The following is a 17,100-nucleotide window of genomic DNA, read 5'->3' as shown; positions in this document are numbered from 1 at the left end:
ACTTGTATTCTCAGTTTGTGACTGCACAGGCACTCCTTTCCATTGCTGAACCACCAATCTGCACACAATCTTCAGCTGATTATCTAAAACTCAGCTCAAATGCGTTGAATGGTTGAAGGCTCACAGAACCAGTAATTTTGAGGAGTGCCCAGGTTGCCTTGGCAACATTCGGGTAAGTATCGCTGGACAGCCTTTGTATTTCAGGGGTCTCGTTAATAGGCTGGAATAAACCTTGCCATGGTAACATCAACTACATAGGAATACCTAAAGTTTAAGTACTTCATCTCAATTCCTTTAACAAAGCACCCTCAGGAGGAAGATGGAAATCAGACAGGAAGGCCCAGAGTCAAGGTGAAAGACTGTGGAGAAAAACAAAAATACAAAGGAATAACATAAGAACAAACACCTACTGAGTATTTTGTTGCCCATCAGCAACACCTTTGTTGCTCAGGGTTTTCTCCTACGAATGGTTGGATGTGATGTCTCATAAGTGTTTTTCATCTAGGGTTGAATCACACTCCCATCTGATGCCACTGGCTTCTGGAGGTCATGCCTTTCTTGGGCCCCCCCCTGTGTCGCAGAGGTATGTATTCTTTCACTGTGAGCAAGCAGTGCAGTCTGCCTTTGGTCTTTCCACTGTGTAGCAGCTACTACAAAGGCAGTGTCCCCTGTCTGTAACCACCTGCATTCTTCTCTCCCCGGAAGAGCAGTCTGGGGGAGTACCCTTGCATCTGTATCTGCTGCTTTCAGCAGTGTTTACTCACTTGCTTTTGAGACAGGAACTTTGCATATTGGAGGTTTTGGCCACTGTCAGAATACATTCCTCCCCTTGCAAGCCCCTGAGACAGGAGCAATCACTTCTGGTGAGAGTGGAGAGTTCAAGAGAACCTTGTACTGGGAGGAGCACACAGCATTGAAACAGGGACTGTTCCAGAGAAGCCTGCAAACACAGGGGTGCCAATCATATTCCTTAGGCTGTATAATGCATGGGTATCAAAGTCCTCAAGAGGTATTCCTTGTGAAAGCCTTGGCTCCCTGTATGTCAGAGACCAACCAGATACGGACGTTAAATGCAAAGGCCTGGATACAAAAGCCACTGCAGCAAGTACTGAACCCATGCATTCCCTAAAGGTGAGATCAGAAAGAAATAAGGGAAGAAATGCCAGTTTCTGTTGCCAGTCAGGGCTTCAGAGTAGGCAGCCCTCCCACTCACTGGCAGAACTGGTGACTGAGAGTCTCCTACTTGATTCATGTCTTACTTGCCTTTTCCCCCAGTATTTTCCAATTTTCCCTGTGGTGAAAAAAGGCAGTCTTGTTCTTGCCCTGCCCATGCGACAAGACTTTCAACTACTGCCTGGGGCTGTGGGTCCTTTACTTAGGAAACTAATTTTATTTTTCTAGGTTGTATGTTTGCACTAGTCCCTGAAGATCAGGACTCCTGTGAACTGTGACACAATGTAGACACCAACACTGGTCTTGAGACTGTTTAAGTTCCTCCACAAAGACCTGCAAATTGTAGGACTCCCTGTCCCCACAGTTCTCTGGGATCCTGGGATCCTGGGCACCAGCTTTGTCCCACTGTTTCAAAGATACTTCTCATGAAAACGCCAGATGCTGGGTCAGAGGGCCTCACATGGCCTTCCAGCACAGTGCTGCTCTCTGACTGCTTGAATAAACTGACATACATGCTTAGTTCCTGGGGGAAAGGGTGTTATGTCACCATACAAAAGCAGTCAGTCCTCCATTAAAATCCAAAATGATCCACACATAGCATGTAGATGGTTTTTATATTCTCCAGGGTGGATACCTCCTCCTGAAATAGGCCTCCATGTATTTTGCACACAGTTGGCAGGTGCTTCAACAAACAGGACTAGACACAAATCGTTATTCCAGGATATTAATTATTAACTGTCCTTTCCAGCATTTGAAATCACAAGGAAAACAGTAGAAGGATGGTTGAGAAAACCAGCCCTGAATACTTATCAGAGACTCACACTCAGTCTATCTGCAAAGTTGCCTTTGCTTTTTCTTTCTATATTTGCATGCTGCTGTGACAGCAAAAAGTAAGGGAATGGAGGCCTGTTTCAAAACTCAAGTGATCTCTTAAAGTCTGTGATCAGGGATAGAAAATGGGAGGAAAGGTTTTTACTGAGAAGCTGAACTCACTGTCTCTCAGGACTCAGAGAAACTAAGAAATATGAGGTTCAAGGCCACCCCAACAGTTTTGGCTTAACTGCTTTATTGCAAATCCTTGATGCCTCAGATTAGTTACCCAAAATTAAGGAACATACATGAGCTCAAGATCTAAATTCCCACATGTACAAACAACAGAGTACAGTCTTTTCACCAGACAGACAGAAAATTGTTTAATTATCGTGAAATGCCCAAGCTGGATGACCACAACTAAAAATCTCAGAAGGAAATCAGTCTTTCTTTTGCTGGAGCCATTGCCACTAAGTACATCTTGGGGAACCATGCTGAAAGAAAACAAACCATGGAATTGCTGCTCACTAGTGAACTGCTCCCACTCTGCACTGAGTGGGGCAGAAGTCAAATAAAATAAAAAGATGCCAATAAGGTTTAGGTAACAAAAGCTCCATCATAATGTTTCATGCAAGTGTGTGCAAGTAGTATTAGTCAGGAAGCCATGCTACCCATGGTGCTTAACTTCATTGTCCTAGCAAATTCACATGTTGCATGTTTAATTGGTTTAGTGAGACTGGCATTTTGACAATGTCTCGCACATAGGAGACAGCCAAAATAATAATTCATGTCTCAATTAGCCCTGAATTACCCAATTTTCAAGATCCTCCCATGCTAATGGAGAGGAATTTTATTTTTTCTTCACAGAGTTGAAAATTGGTCACACTAAGCGAGTTCTGTGACCAGGAGAGAGATTTTGGGATTTAACTCTAATGAATCTGTTGGTCTAGAACCCTTTCTGCAATTTTTCTGTCTGGAATTTTAATGACTACTATTCATGATCACTAATTACTGATTTTCAGCTTTTATAATGGTGTCCAGTCTGTTTTTCTTCTCAGTTGCACCATTTTGCATCAGTCTCACTGCTCTTGCAAGATGAGAGTGAAAAAAAACTTTGCGGAAGTATACATGGTTTGGTAGAGGAGGTCTTTCAAGGAGAAACAGAGTTAAACATCGCTCACAAAAGCTATGCAGGAAGCCCATAAATAAATGCAAAGGCATTATTAGGAAAGGGAAAAAAAAAAGATACTTTAATCTAGAAGGCCTGAAAGAGTCAGTTGAATGGTCAAGCTTACATTGTTAAAGATATCTATCTGTAAAAGATTTGTACGGGATGTACTACAGGGATTATGGTTTAATCCATTAAATACTGATACTATATTGGGAATAACAAATGAATAGGTGCTTATATGCACAGCATATTTTTATTTGTTTCTTTGAATTACTTGTCTGTTGTTCTGGGTTTACTACATAACATCCAGCATTGATTTTTGTATGTTTGATGGTGCTGGAATGAAAGGTGGGAGCGGATGACCTAGAAGCTATAAGGTCAGTTTAAGAAGGAAGAGGTGAATTAGAGCTAGAAAATAAACCTTGAACTTTCTGGCCTTTCAATACATCTGAAGAAGCAGCCCTAGAAAGCTTATGAAACAAAATAATTTAAAACCAAGGATATCAACTGCTAAAGGCATTCAGATCTGACAAAGATTTTATGAAAAAGCCAACAGTAGGAGGACAGGATGCACCCCAGGGCCAGGCATAGCCTTGCGTCCTGCCTTCTCAACTTTAACTTCTGGCACAGTATACTGACAGGCAGCCTCTAGCTTTGGCAACTCTCACTCAGATAGAGAGCTCCCCAGCAAAGAGGTCTGAGCTCCTGAGGACTGAGTTCAACAGTCCTATTATTTGATCAGTAGATCACCTGAGAAATGAGCAGGCAGGTGAAGGCAGCTTCAATGTCAACAGATGCCTGCATTTAGAAGTTGTTCTCTTACCAAGCACTCTTAAAAAAAACCTCACAAACCAACCCAAAATAACAAAAAACCCGAACTCCTTTCAGGGCTGTAGTCTCTGATTTAGGGGAAACCAGTGGAAGCTTAAGTTTGAATCCAACATTTTGGTAAGTTCTGGGTACATAAGGCAAAAATATCTGTGCTGCTAAGCTAGTATGCTGCTTATAGCAACTGCACCTGAGTGCTCGGTGAAAGTATGTGAGGATCTTTTCCCTTGTTTTCTGTGAACAGCAAGGCACAGATCCAGTTTTCAGGAAAAAAACCCAGAGTCTTTGTTTTTGTTGTCCTACTAAACTATTACATTACCTTGTCTTGCTGGTTTCCAAAAATGTGGAGCAACAATGTAGCAACAACATCTGCAGTTTTAAAGTGAGATTGTTTGCAAGCATGTGATTAGGTTTGGGATAATCCTGCAGTCCCTAGGATGTACAATCATTTTACACACTGTGCAATTGAATCAAAACAGTCTGTAATAAATTTTTCCAGATACAGCATTTGTTTTGGGTTTGCAGCCCAAAATACAGGAAAATGATGTATTTTTTGGCTTCCGGAAGTGCAAAATGATTCATGGATTGTTAGACGTGGTTTCCCACTCATCACTTCAGTCCCATTTTTGTCATTATGACCTCTGACATTGGCAGCTGGAAGGCTGAACATGAATGAGAAAAGTACTACAGGACTCCACCATATGCAGGGACCTCAACAGCTGTATTTTTTGTTAATAACTTAACAATGGAACCACGTATACACCCCTTCAGATAAGGTCTCCTGCAAATGCCAACAGGAGCAATGAAAACCATCACTCGTGATGACAAATAGTTTCCACGTAGCAGGTTCCTTTTACATGGTGCCAATGGAGAATGCTTGCATTTCCTGTGCTGCCGAAAATGTCATGCCCCATTTCTTAATTACACTAGCCTCACCAACTGACTGCACTCTTAGTCAAAATGAGAATTTTTGTTCCAGGTACTCTTGGATGTCTACCCTTGCTTGGGTTGGCAGGGCTTGGCAGTGCCTGACAGTGCTCTGTGGGAGAGATCACCAGCCAGTGCCCTTCTGATGCACAGGGAGTGCCTGGGGGTCAGGCTCCAAGCAAAAGTGACCCTCAAAAATGGCATACACATGAGTCAGCTCAGCATGAAGTTGTCCTTACACACAGAGGACAAGGCAAACTGAACTGAACCCTGCTGTTAAACAGGGGCTGTAACTGTCTCTTTCTGCTCATTTGTTTCCTGAATGTAATGGGCCTGTCATGGCTGTAGTTATGAATTAATATAATTTTGGGGAAAAGTCCGAACCCTAAAGTCCTTCATTTGCATTTGTCTACCACAGCTGTGACAAGAAGAGAACATGTTCTTCTCAGCTTTGAGTATGATGGCTGTCTTTGAATGCTAAAAACCATACATACCCTGTGTAGGCAAATACATGCAAGTAGAAGCAGAAAACCTAATCCAAAGCAGTCATGCTTTGACATTTTCTTTGAATGGTTGTAAGAAGAGGAGGTGAAATTTTTAAGTAGTTACTTGTAGTACTGCTTGGAAAACCACAGTGATCTCAGAGCAGTCTTTTCTCTCTATGTAGCAGAGTGCAACTAGATTGGCACCAATGCTGTTCTCAGCAGGCTGTCCGCAGAAGATGAATTTAAGATTAATTACATTTTAATACAGTATGTGTATAAAATAGACGTATGGAGGTACGTCATGGAACCTGTCCCAGATAGAAGTGCTTTAGATGTGATACCAGGTTTTGGCATGGGTAAGGCACAAGTTTTTTTGAGGATCAGTGGCAAACCCCTTCTCATTCCCATGCAACAAGGAGATTTGTTTTCATCTTCTTCACATTGTTTTCTCCTGCGAGGAAACCAGAACACAGTCCGCTGTCTCATGCCCATTGCAGTGACTGCTTGCGAAGCATCTCATTGAGTCCAGCAATGCTGTAGTATGCCTTGGCACATGACACTTCACTGAGCATGGAATGCTTGTTTCCTCCCCAGGGAGCATGGTGTAAGAGGTGCCCTCATGCTGGGACCCTGCCTAGCACCCTGCACTTTTACGGTAACAGACCACGCTGGACACACAAGTCCTCAGAAAGAGCAACTTTTCACTTTGTTAATGCATACACTATTGCCAAGACTGTGATACTGTCTAATGTCTTCCCCAAGTGAAAGCTGTGCACCAGCTGCTCTGTCTTCTGCCAGGCAGGGCAGCTGAGGAGGCAGAGTCAACTCACCCCCAGACTCCCATCTGAGTGAACAGAGATGGCCACTTGGTTCGCCTCACAATGTCTCAGCTGATAAAGGTTATCTCCTTTTAGCTTGACTGCTTTTCTTTACATCAGTGTGGCTGTAACGAGCCTCCTTTGAAACAGACATTTACTTCAGCAGCTGGGGCAAACAAATGCTGCTGTCTGTCCAGCCAGCAATGGAGGATGAGGGGCTCACAAGTACAGTGCTTGTTGCTGGCATATTTCTGCACTGATTCCTGATTTAAAGACCCGGGGATCAGTGTTTTGTGCATTGTCAGGCTGGTTGGTTTACTTGTTGATGCTACAATGACCTTTTTACTATAGAGACTTGCCTGCCAAGTGATTTTCTGTCCTCCATTGAGGAGACAGGCACGTTTTCACAACATATCAGGTGACACCGGATGTTTTTTAAAACACCTTGAGTGCAGTTTGCAAGACCACAAGCCTAGGACAGGTCATTAATTCTGATTAAAACTGATTAACATCTAGCATCTGTATTGGGTGCAGAGATGTAGGGAAGAAAACCTTCATTTCTGATAGGTATGAACATTTAGCATACCTACTTCCTATTGTGGACAAACAAAAAGGAACAGTGGAACTAAACTTCTTGTAAGGGACATTGACATAATGTAGATAAAGTGCTTTTTAAAAAATGCCAATTTCCTTACAGGTTGGGTTTCATATGTGAATGTGAAACACAGGTGAAAAATGGTTTTATGTAACTCCGGGCTTTGAAAATGTACAGTCACAGCCCTATGGCTGAAGAGTCCCCTTTAGTACCTGCAACCTTCAAATTAGGTTGAAAGAAAATGCCACAGAAAAAGAAGGGCTGAAGGAAGATCTTTGGAGCTGAGACACCTCTGCTAAACCTAGAACTGCTTGCTGAAATTTACTTGAAATTAGCTGCAGGAAATCTTTGCTCTTCCATTCATGTAGAGGACTGGTTCACAGTACTGATTTCTTCTCTCTTCCAGTTCGATGCAGTTGGTAACATTTCAAAACAGAAAGATGCTTACCCTATCTGGGTGGCTGCTGCCTGCCTCCAGGAATACCACAGCTGACTGGACCTGCCATTTGCATGTTGGGATGCTGGGGGGCTACACCTTCAGGGTCCTGCTTACCTCTCCAGGGAGAGCACCTGGTGTACCACACATTTTCAGAAAGACTGTGAGAGCTTTAAAAAGTTTAAATATTTGAGGCTTCTGTTAATTTACTTTGCAACTGCACAAATTTTTCCACATCTCTCTCTCTATTCCTCATTCCCCCCATAACAGTGACAGGGGATCAGAAACCAGCCCCAAACACTGTTTATGGAAAAGGCAGGATGAAGATAAGAGCACTAGTTTACAAGAGCCTGTTTGCTCTGCTGACAGGGTGAAGATGGTCAAAATTGTTCTCCTGGCTCATTTTTCTCATATAGATGAAAGAAATCCTGTCTATATATATCACAGTTTATCATACAGAATCCTCTTCATGATGAAAAAAAGGATTTGGATTATTATGTTAAAATTTTCCATGGGTCAAATCTCCAATTCTGTAAAAGCATGTTGTAGTCAAGACAATTAGAGGGCTGTGCCTCCAGGTTTTGCTTTTACGTATTTCTAAGCTCATTTCAGGGCAGACTCATTCCGCTGCAGTGCATGGTAAAAATATGATGGGAGAAGAGGCTAATGCCATTATAATATCTAATGAAAAAGTGTAAGTGCAGTGATAGTAGCTTTGAATGCTGCACATGGTCTTGAGTTACTGCATCCCACACAGCCCTGAGAAGAAAGTATCATTAATAATTTGTAGTAACACATAGCTTCTAATTGATTGAATTCCTTTTTCTGTTTAAAACAAATGGACAAAATATACATAATTAATCTCCTTGCAGCTCAAATTGTGTCAGAAATGGCTGTGCTTTTAGGAGGATATTCACTCCTCTAAAGTGTCAAAGCACATACTCCAGCATTTAGGGAGGATGCTTAGCAAAAGACAGCCAGCCTTCCTTTCTGACAGCCTGATAAAGAGCAAAAGTATGTCTCCTAGATGAGAGATCAGATTTGTTATGCTGAATGGGTGCCACAGAGAAGGGCAAGTAACTTACCACGTCAATTATCTGCAGCAAGGAAAGCTGGAGCTCGACTATGAGTGGTTGGGAGTCATTCACTACAGGTCGTTCCAGACGATTGTAGTTCCTCAGCAGCTCTCTGTACAAGCGTCTCTGGCTTTCACCCTGCTGAGAGACTAGAGCAAAAGAAAGGTGTCTGTCATTCGAGCTGGTCACACTGTGACCATTGCTTGTCTGTTTTGTTGAAAAACCCCTCTTATTAGGTTTGTAATTAGAAAGCAGTTCCCAAAAATATCACCCAAATTCTGCACATTAATGTGACAGACACAGCTTTTCTGCATTATTAAAAAAACCCCACAACCAACTAACACTCTTATTCATTACTAACATTCAGAAACTACTGAACAAAATTTGGGGCTCTGACTGAATGTTCCCATTTCTTGGAGTTCCTCTTGCTGATGGTCAGTAGAGTTGTGGCTGCAAAACCACCAGCTTCCTGGAAAGCAGTCACAGTTCTTTCATTTGCTTGTTCTTATTTCCTAGAGACTGGCTACTGTGAGCCAGCACTGGTATTACATAGACAAACTGTGCTTTTACTGAGTATTGGTAACAGGTATCCTTATGTCTTACAGCTGATGTATCAAGCTTTTTTCTATGCTCAAGAAATACTAACAACCCTTCTTCATATCCTCTTCAGTTTTGTGTAGCAGTCTTTCCAGGCTTTGGGTTACTTCCCTTGACTTTTTTCATTCTGATGGCAGCACACTTTGTTAACACCTACTGAGGTGGTGGTATGAAGGCTAGAGTATCTGACAGCTGTTACAGTGATATTGAATTTCTGGTAATACATGCTTAACTCAGTTTCCACTGGGAACAGACTCCACATGAAGCCGTCATGCAAACAACTGAGCATGTTAAAGATAAGCAGAATTTCAGTCTATGCCTAATTTCCAAGATGCCCTAGTTCCCAACTTTGGGGTGGGTGTAGAGAGCATCCATCTAACCTGCATGACCAGGCTTCCTTGCCATGACAACTGTAAATGGTGAAGGTTTGGTTAACTTCCCTCAGCAAAGCAAGCAGTTTGCTGGGATACACTGCTCAGAACCCTGGTTCCCCCAAAACTGTGTAGATCTTGGTGCTGTGACTAGTGGCAGACTGAGTTCTACTTAAGAGCTGCACCTAAGAGAGTAAGGGTCATGGACTGCAGGTTCCCTGAGGTCAAACCAGTCCTGTCAGCATGGGTGTGTATTCTCTGAACTGTGTAAATTCAATTCCTGGCAGAGAATCTGCACTCTAAATCATTATTACTTTGGACTGAAGCATTTTTCATCCACTGCAGCTCCCAGTCTCTGTGTGTGATGGTTTTTTACCACTTGATTAGAGCTCTGCACATTGAGACCAAAACTTCTCTCACAGAAGTTGTGATGAATATTTTCTTGACAGTGCAAACAAAATATAACAACCCATTCGGCCTTCCCAGTCTCTTACTGTGCTTAGCAAACCCTTCAAGACTGAGAAAAGTTGCCCTACAACAAAGCAGACAAGCCTTTTAAAACTAATAATAAATTAAGTTTATAAACCCTTCACAGGTCTGTTTAACTTGTGTTCTCTTCATTTTTGCTGATACTCAAGGGAGCTTTGTGACTTTCTAGCATGGCAGTGCCTGGTAAACAAGAAATAAGAGTATTTTGATTCACTTGGTAAATTACACCAACACATCAATTTCATGGGGCCTCTCTCTGCTTGTGTAATACTCTACATGATCATAGGCACCCAGAGGAGCAGATGCTGTAAGCATTCCTTCAATACCCCTTGCTGACACCTCAGTATTGGATGCTATGTTTTCACCAATGGCAAAAAGCTCTGACCACAGGATCTCTCTTTCACCATCTTAAGTAAGCTTCCCTGCTTATTTAAGCAGTGATTTGTCCTCTGTTATGGCCTTTCCAGTGCCTCAGCAGGCCCAGACTGCATTATAAAAGTCTTGTGTGGAAAGGAAACCCGTGAAAATCACCACACATTTTACTGTGGAAAGAGGCTCTGTGTTGGGAGTGTATTTGCTGTCCTTTCACTCACCTACCCACCCATGTTCCTGTGCTTTAGGGAAAAAATGACTTCCTGAACTATTGCTCTCATCTCGAGGACTTATGTAATACTTGTCTTTAACCTTTCTTTTAAACTGGCTGCCTCAGCTTTTACAAGGGAAAAGTGTCCTTCACTGGTCTCTGGACCCAACTGGGTGGCTGCATGGTGCATTGAAGCGGGCCCCCAAGGGAGGTCTGACTTGCAGAAATCTGAGCATAACTCTTTGGAAAGCTGTCTTTGCACTGTGTGCTTCATCCATGCTGAAGCCAAGCCCCTTTCCCTGTTAAATTTTGTGAGGTGAAGTAGCCCAGAACTGCACCTAGTTTTCCATCCTTTCTTCCACTCTCTCCTCTGTAATGTGATCCTAATACTTTGCAATCTCTTGTATTCGAAATTGTTAACATAGTTGCAGCTGATCTATTCTTAGTCTGCCGAGCTGGCATTGGTGACCACATATTTGTGTCCTGCATGGTTTTGCTTACAAAATGACATGGATTCAGAAGCGATGGAGCCTTGGGGTGTCCTGGCAAATAGCCATAGCAGCTGTTGGTACCACAAAGAGCTGGCTAGCCTAATCACACTGCCATTGCTCTGCTACAGCTGCTTTGGAGAAGGGAACTGAGGTGGATGTCTAGTCTGACTTGTATGTTCACAGACTTCTTCTTTAAATTGTAATTTTCAAATACTTAATGTTTCATACTCCAGAAAGATTTCTGCTTTTTTCCCCTACAATGTTTGTGCTAATGCACTGTGACACTACAACTCTGTGTGCTAAATGGAGTGCTTGCTGGCAGTGGAGAAGCCTGAATCTCTCAGGAGTACGTGGTAGAATAAGCTTTATCACTGACTACTCCTCAGTCACAGAAGTTTAACCAAAAGCAGTGGGACTACCTCATCTTTTCAACTAGGTTAGATGACGCATGTCAATATTTAAAACTGCCAAGTCAGTCTCCAAAAACCAGTGCCAGACTTACTTGCCTATGTATATTACTGGTAAGTAAAAGTAACTGGCAAAGGGCATGATATTTTGTAGGTAAAGGATCTGAGAGTTTTTATGACCCACTGCCTCTGATAGTGTCTACCTTATTTCTGAAATATCTTTGAAGCAGTAGGAAAACATACAAACTCATTAAAATTTGAGGGAAGAGCAGTGTATGGTGTGTACCTCAAGTTTAGCAAGACTTTTGACACCATCTCTGAGAAATTCTCACAGACATTTGTCTATGCCTTATAGGCAAGATAAGTGAACAGTGAAGTGGACAGAAAAGTGGCTGAACTGTCAGGCTCAGAGGGTTGTAGCCAGCAGCAAAAAGTTCAGCGGAAGGCCAGCCAGTGGTACTTCAGAGATGGATACTGGGGACAATGCTATTTAACATGGTTATGAATGATGTGACAGAGAGCACCCTTAGCAAGTTTTCAGATGGTACAAAACTGGGAGGAATGGATGATACAGCACATGGTTTTCTGCCACTCAGATGGACCTTAAAAAACTGGAAAAATGCCTGACAGGAACCTCATGAAGTTCACTGAAATAAAGTCTGAAGTTGTTCTGCACCGGAGGAGTAATCCCAGGTACCAGGCTGGGGGCTTGCTGGCTGGTGAGCAGGTTAGCAGGAAAGCCCCAAGGAACCTTACAGGTACCAAGTTGACTATACGCCAGCAATGCACCCTTGTAGCAAAGGTCACTAGCATCCTGAGCTGCAACAGGAAGAGCCACACAAGTAGTTCAAGAGAGGTGATCCTTCCTCTCTGCTCAGCACTGGTGATACACACCTGGAGTGCTGGATCCAGTGCCGGGGCTTATCAGTGGAAAGGAGACATGGAATTACTAGACCAAGCACTGGATTGTTCCTCAGGATTTATTCTTGGATAATCTGAAAATGTTCCCTAAACTGCTCCTGGAGTTTGCAGACGATTGGGAGGCACAACGCAACCAATCCCCTGATGGTTTTATGAAGAGCTCTGTGGAAAGCAGTTACTTTAGTAGTCATGGACTACATTAAACTTTTAAACACCTCTCTGAATTCCCTCCGTGCTTCTGCATGTGCAAAGACGGCTGCAAGAGTCCCATTGATTGAATGACATGACCTATAAAGTGCTACCAATCTTTTGAGAATACATGCTACAGTTGCGTTTCATCTTTCTTTCCAGGATGTAATTGCTGAGAATTGCACAGCAAGGGAACCTGCAGCTAGGTCTGGCCAGATTATCCATATGGCATCCCCAGGAAGGACAGATGCCCTCTCCTTTCTAGGAGCTGTGCTGCCATGTCTGGTCTTGGCTGGTTGATTTTCCTGCTCTGCTTTGCACGCCAAGGTCCCCATGCTATAAGGCAAGAGTCCAGCCCTTCCAGTTCCCCGGGTCTGTTCACAAAGTGGTCAGCTTCTTAACTGAGAATCCTGGTGTGAGACACATTCTGGCTTGCTGTGCACAGTAAAGAATAATGAAACATTAACAAGATGATAGGTAGCAGACCATGAATTTCCACTAGTTTTTCAGCAATGGTACCTGCATTATCAACCATTCCACTTCTGTTTCATGGTGCTGCTCCCTGGTTTTGTTTTCATGATCTCTCAACTTTTTGAGGGGGGCAGCTGCTAGCTGTTTTCTAGCCATTGCTCATTTCTTTATACAGAGACCTGAGCTGGATACACAAGTTAGAATTTTATTCATACAAGATTATTGGTACCTGAAGTGGTTTCCAGACAAAATACCATATTCTTTCCATATCACTTTATACTAACATATATGCACTCTAACTTCCCTCTGAATTAGAAGATGTCTCAGTTTTGTTCTTGTTTTTGAAGACAGTTCCTAGAATCATCTTCATATATAATCTTTTTAAAGTATATGATAAGATACAATCAACAGCATACTTCTGGTCCATCACATTGTTGCTTTTATATATTTTTCCAATATATTGGAAAGTATTTTTATGAAGTATTTTTGAATACTTCATAAAAGGTCTCAAACTGCAGATACTGTGGTTGTGACATTTATTTACTCCCCTTGTACCTTCTGCAGGTATTTCACCATATCTATATCACTTTTTTCTCCCTGTACTGTTACTTTGACATGTACCTTTTGTTTAGGTTTATTTGTTTGTTTTACTGTTTCATAAAAGAAAATGAGTGAAGTTCTGGCGTTTAAAAAAACCCAAACACAATAGTGCCATTATACTGTGAGGTATTGTTAAGTTTAGTTGTGTAATGATTGTATTTAACTTTGTTATAACTGGAATATTTACAGAGGAAAAATCCATTACAAACTACTGTTATCAGAGCTAAATCCTAGAACTTTAAACTGTTTGCCTAAAACCTTCAGACTCCTCTGCCACTGCTCCTCTTCTATTATTTATTTTCTTTTTAGTTTATCACTGTACTTCTGTAGGGATTTTTAGCTATTGCTTTCAAAATCCAAATAGAATGATCACAGGAAGACATACACACACACAGACACAATATCCAATAATGAATTATGAGGGAAGTAACATGAGATGTGTAAGGAAAAAAGCAAGTTGTTTCACAGACAATTTCATTCGCATAAAGAACTGCAATGGCAAGAGCACTTAGAAAATGAGGCATAGTCTAATGATTTGGAAGCTACAAAAACAACTTATTTTGAATATTTTGCAGATTTTTAAGAATGTAAAGCATGTCACTGCCATATGTCACTTAATCCCCAGAGACACAGATGTGTCCCATCTACTTTTGTTCTTACGTGCAGCATTGTTACTTTTATCTGTGGCTGCAAATGCATTATTCCTTTCAATGCCCTTTAAAATGCATGCCATCATGCCTTCAGGGAAGAGGATTCACATAAGAAACAATGGAATCACATCAGCTATCTCCACCCTGTGTGTGTCTGTGTGTGTGTGTGTATTTATGTGTTGTGTATTTTAATATTTCCCTCATTTAAAACCTCTTTTTAATCTACTTCCCTTCTGGGTAATCTTTGACTCTAATCTTTGTCTCTCGCTATGACGATTGTTTCTGCATCTTAAACACAAAATTCATCAGATACCCAGAGGAATGTGAGAAATGACACGATTTCCTAGGCAAGGAGGACCTAATATTCCTGAAACTGGTCATTTCTGTTCTTTCATAGCAGATAAAGAGTTCCCAGCAGTGATGGGTATTAAAAAGGTATCCTAGGAAAGGTTTCTTTTTAAAGACTCTAGGTACATGACAACATGTTAGAACTATGTAATGAAAGGATGGGCTTATATTTTTGGTCTTACTGGCTTGGTGCAGGTGTTTTAAAGGCTGAGTTATGAGTTTAAGGTAGAGAGACACACTTTAACGTATTAACAGTGGGATACTTCTCAAATATGTCATAGTTATCTAAACTGCCTCATTACTCCAGGTCAGAAACATAACTAACTCTTGCCAGTAAAGGCAAAAATGTACTGTCAGTGTAATGCTAGTTTACATTAGCTCTATGCAGTGCAAGTGTTATTACTACAATAGTAGACACAGAGGGAGCACAGGAGGAGGAATTCGAGCAGTGATGAAGAGAGGGACTCCCCTTGCTGCACATTACAGAGCACTGTGGCTGTCTAGAGGGGACTCTTGCCAGCCATCCTGGGATTTGTGGAGAGGAGTAGTAAGGCAAAGGAAGTAGTAGGAAGGCAAAGGAAAGAAACAAAACTATAACATAAAAGCAAGATACCAGTGATATGGTCATCAGCATACTGGAATGGGCTTTGCACTCCCTGCTGCCACTGGCTTGCAGAACATCTTGTCACAGGCCTTCATCTCTACATGTTTCAAACCAGTTAACCCAGGAAAAGCCCTTCTTGGGGAAAGCACTATGAAATTCACACTCCAAGTGCCATCAATGAGGCAGCCGTGGCAATACGCACAGCATTCACAAATGGCTCTGAAAAGGGTCAAGTCAGTCTGCACCTCCCCATCAAAAGCCCACTCTACACCATGCCAGGCACATGTGGAGAGCGCAGATCTGGGAAAGTCGTAAGTGAACCAACATGTGTAATAATAATTTCTGTGGAAACAGATAGGCAAGTCTGTTTAGGCTGAGAAAACAATAGGCAGGAGGAGTTTTTTTTCCTAAACCCAGTGCAGATAATAGCAGTGATAGAGCCTGCAGTGATGTTGTGGTTTAACCTCACACTGCAATTGAGTACCACGCTGTCATTTGCTCACAATCTCCCCCCCCGCAATGGGATGGAGAGAAGAATTACAAAAAAATTACAATAATAACATTAATGAAACATAATAATAATAATGAGGAGGATGATGATGATGATGATGAAGAAGAAAAGGGAGACAACAAAAAGAGAGACAGAAATAAAACCCAAAGAAGAGAAATGATGCACAATACAATTGCTTGCCACCCACTGACCTGTGCCCAGCCCACCCCTGAGCAGCAATCGGCTTCTTCTGGTTAGTTTCTCCACTTTATGTACTGAGACATACTAACTTCCCAGGAAGAGAAAAATAAATAATTTTGTCCCAAGATGCAAAGAGAGCAAAGATTCCAAGAGCTATTCCTTAGTCACAAGCATGTTCTCTTTTTTTGTGGTTCAAAGGTGAGGGAGGGATATTGCCTCTAAACCATTGCCTCAGTGTGTTGCTGATGAAGCAGTGGTAATAGGGTTTAATTTATCTGGGCAATGCAGAGGACAGGCTGGAGTGGAAATGATACAGACAATAATACTGTGAAAATGAACTGCCCGATGTGCTCAGAGATGTTGCAGTGCTTCTTTCCCTTTTTTCTTCTGCAGTGCTCATCAGCTGGTTATGATCCCAGAGACGGCTGGTTTCCCAAACTGAACTTCTGCCTTGCCAGCCGGCCACCTGTACTTGAATAGCAAATCTAAGCAGCAAAGGAATTGAGGATGCAATAGGCAAGGCTAGAGATGGCTTCTCCTGCCTTTTTCCTGCATCACTCAAGCCGCAGCTGTTGCCCATGAACAAAGTGCAGGCTCCACTGGCTGCAAGGCACAGTCAAGGCACAAATGTCCAAAGTGAGCATGGATCTGGGAATGCAAAGAAAGTTCCGAGTCTGTCTTTACAATATCAGAACTCAAATGCTGGATAATGAGAAACGTAGTGTAAGAGCCCTCTGAAAAGGATGGGGGTTAGTCTGATGAAAATTTTGACTGCACCTTGAATAGTTGCTAATTTGTTCAGTGCTTAGTACGTGAACTGGGAAATATGGAGATCCATTTTCCTAAATCTGAAACAGTTTCTCACTTGGAAAGGAAAACTTTCATAACATACCTATAGATGAGGTGGGAAAGAAGTCTGAGGCTTCAATGGTCGATGTCTTCAAAGAGAAAGGGATGAACGGGTGTGAAAATTCTCACCAAGGAGTCTGAATTTATTTCACATTGAAGAGAAAAGCTGCTTCTAATACTGTCTTGATGAGGTAAATGACTGGCTCTGAGCAAATTGGACTTGAGACCAATCAAACAAGGTTTGTGGAGGTCTGACTTAGGACACTTGAAACTGTATGTGCTATGCTTTGGCGGACTCAGTCCAGATTTGTTTATATGTATATGAAGTGGCTTAAAAGCTACATCTCATTTTTTGTTTGAAATTTTTTTTCCCCAGACTTTAAAGGTAACAAGATTACAGTGACAGCTGAGTGTTGGTTAGCCTTGATCTGTTTTCAGAACGCTAGATGATACTGTCTTTTCCTTGGATACATGGCTCAGGTCCCGGTTTTGTTGGGATCAGTGGGTATATGAAGTATTG

General features: G+C 42.0%; 1 protein-coding gene across 2 annotated transcripts in view; it reads right to left on the bottom strand.

Annotated features, from left to right (window-relative positions):
• LOC116438015 (neuronal acetylcholine receptor subunit alpha-7-like) overlaps positions 1-17,100 on the bottom strand; it is a 58,104-nt gene that overhangs the window by 32,913 nt on the left and 8,091 nt on the right. The window contains exon 2 of one of the 2 annotated variants that reach the window (XM_032096500.1): positions 8,329-8,468. In XM_032096500.1, coding sequence (XP_031952391.1) covers positions 8,329-8,468 — 140 coding nt within the window. Of the gene's footprint in view, positions 1-8,328; positions 8,469-17,100 lie in introns of those variants that run through there. The other variant, XM_032096502.1, reaches the window with a different exon arrangement.

The sequence above is a fragment of the Corvus moneduloides genome, chromosome Z (assembly GCF_009650955.1).
Source record: "Corvus moneduloides isolate bCorMon1 chromosome Z, bCorMon1.pri, whole genome shotgun sequence".
NCBI lineage: Eukaryota > Metazoa > Chordata > Aves > Passeriformes > Corvidae > Corvus > Corvus moneduloides.
Note: the sequence above shows the minus strand (reverse complement) of the source record. Positions and strands in the feature narration are given on the sequence as shown.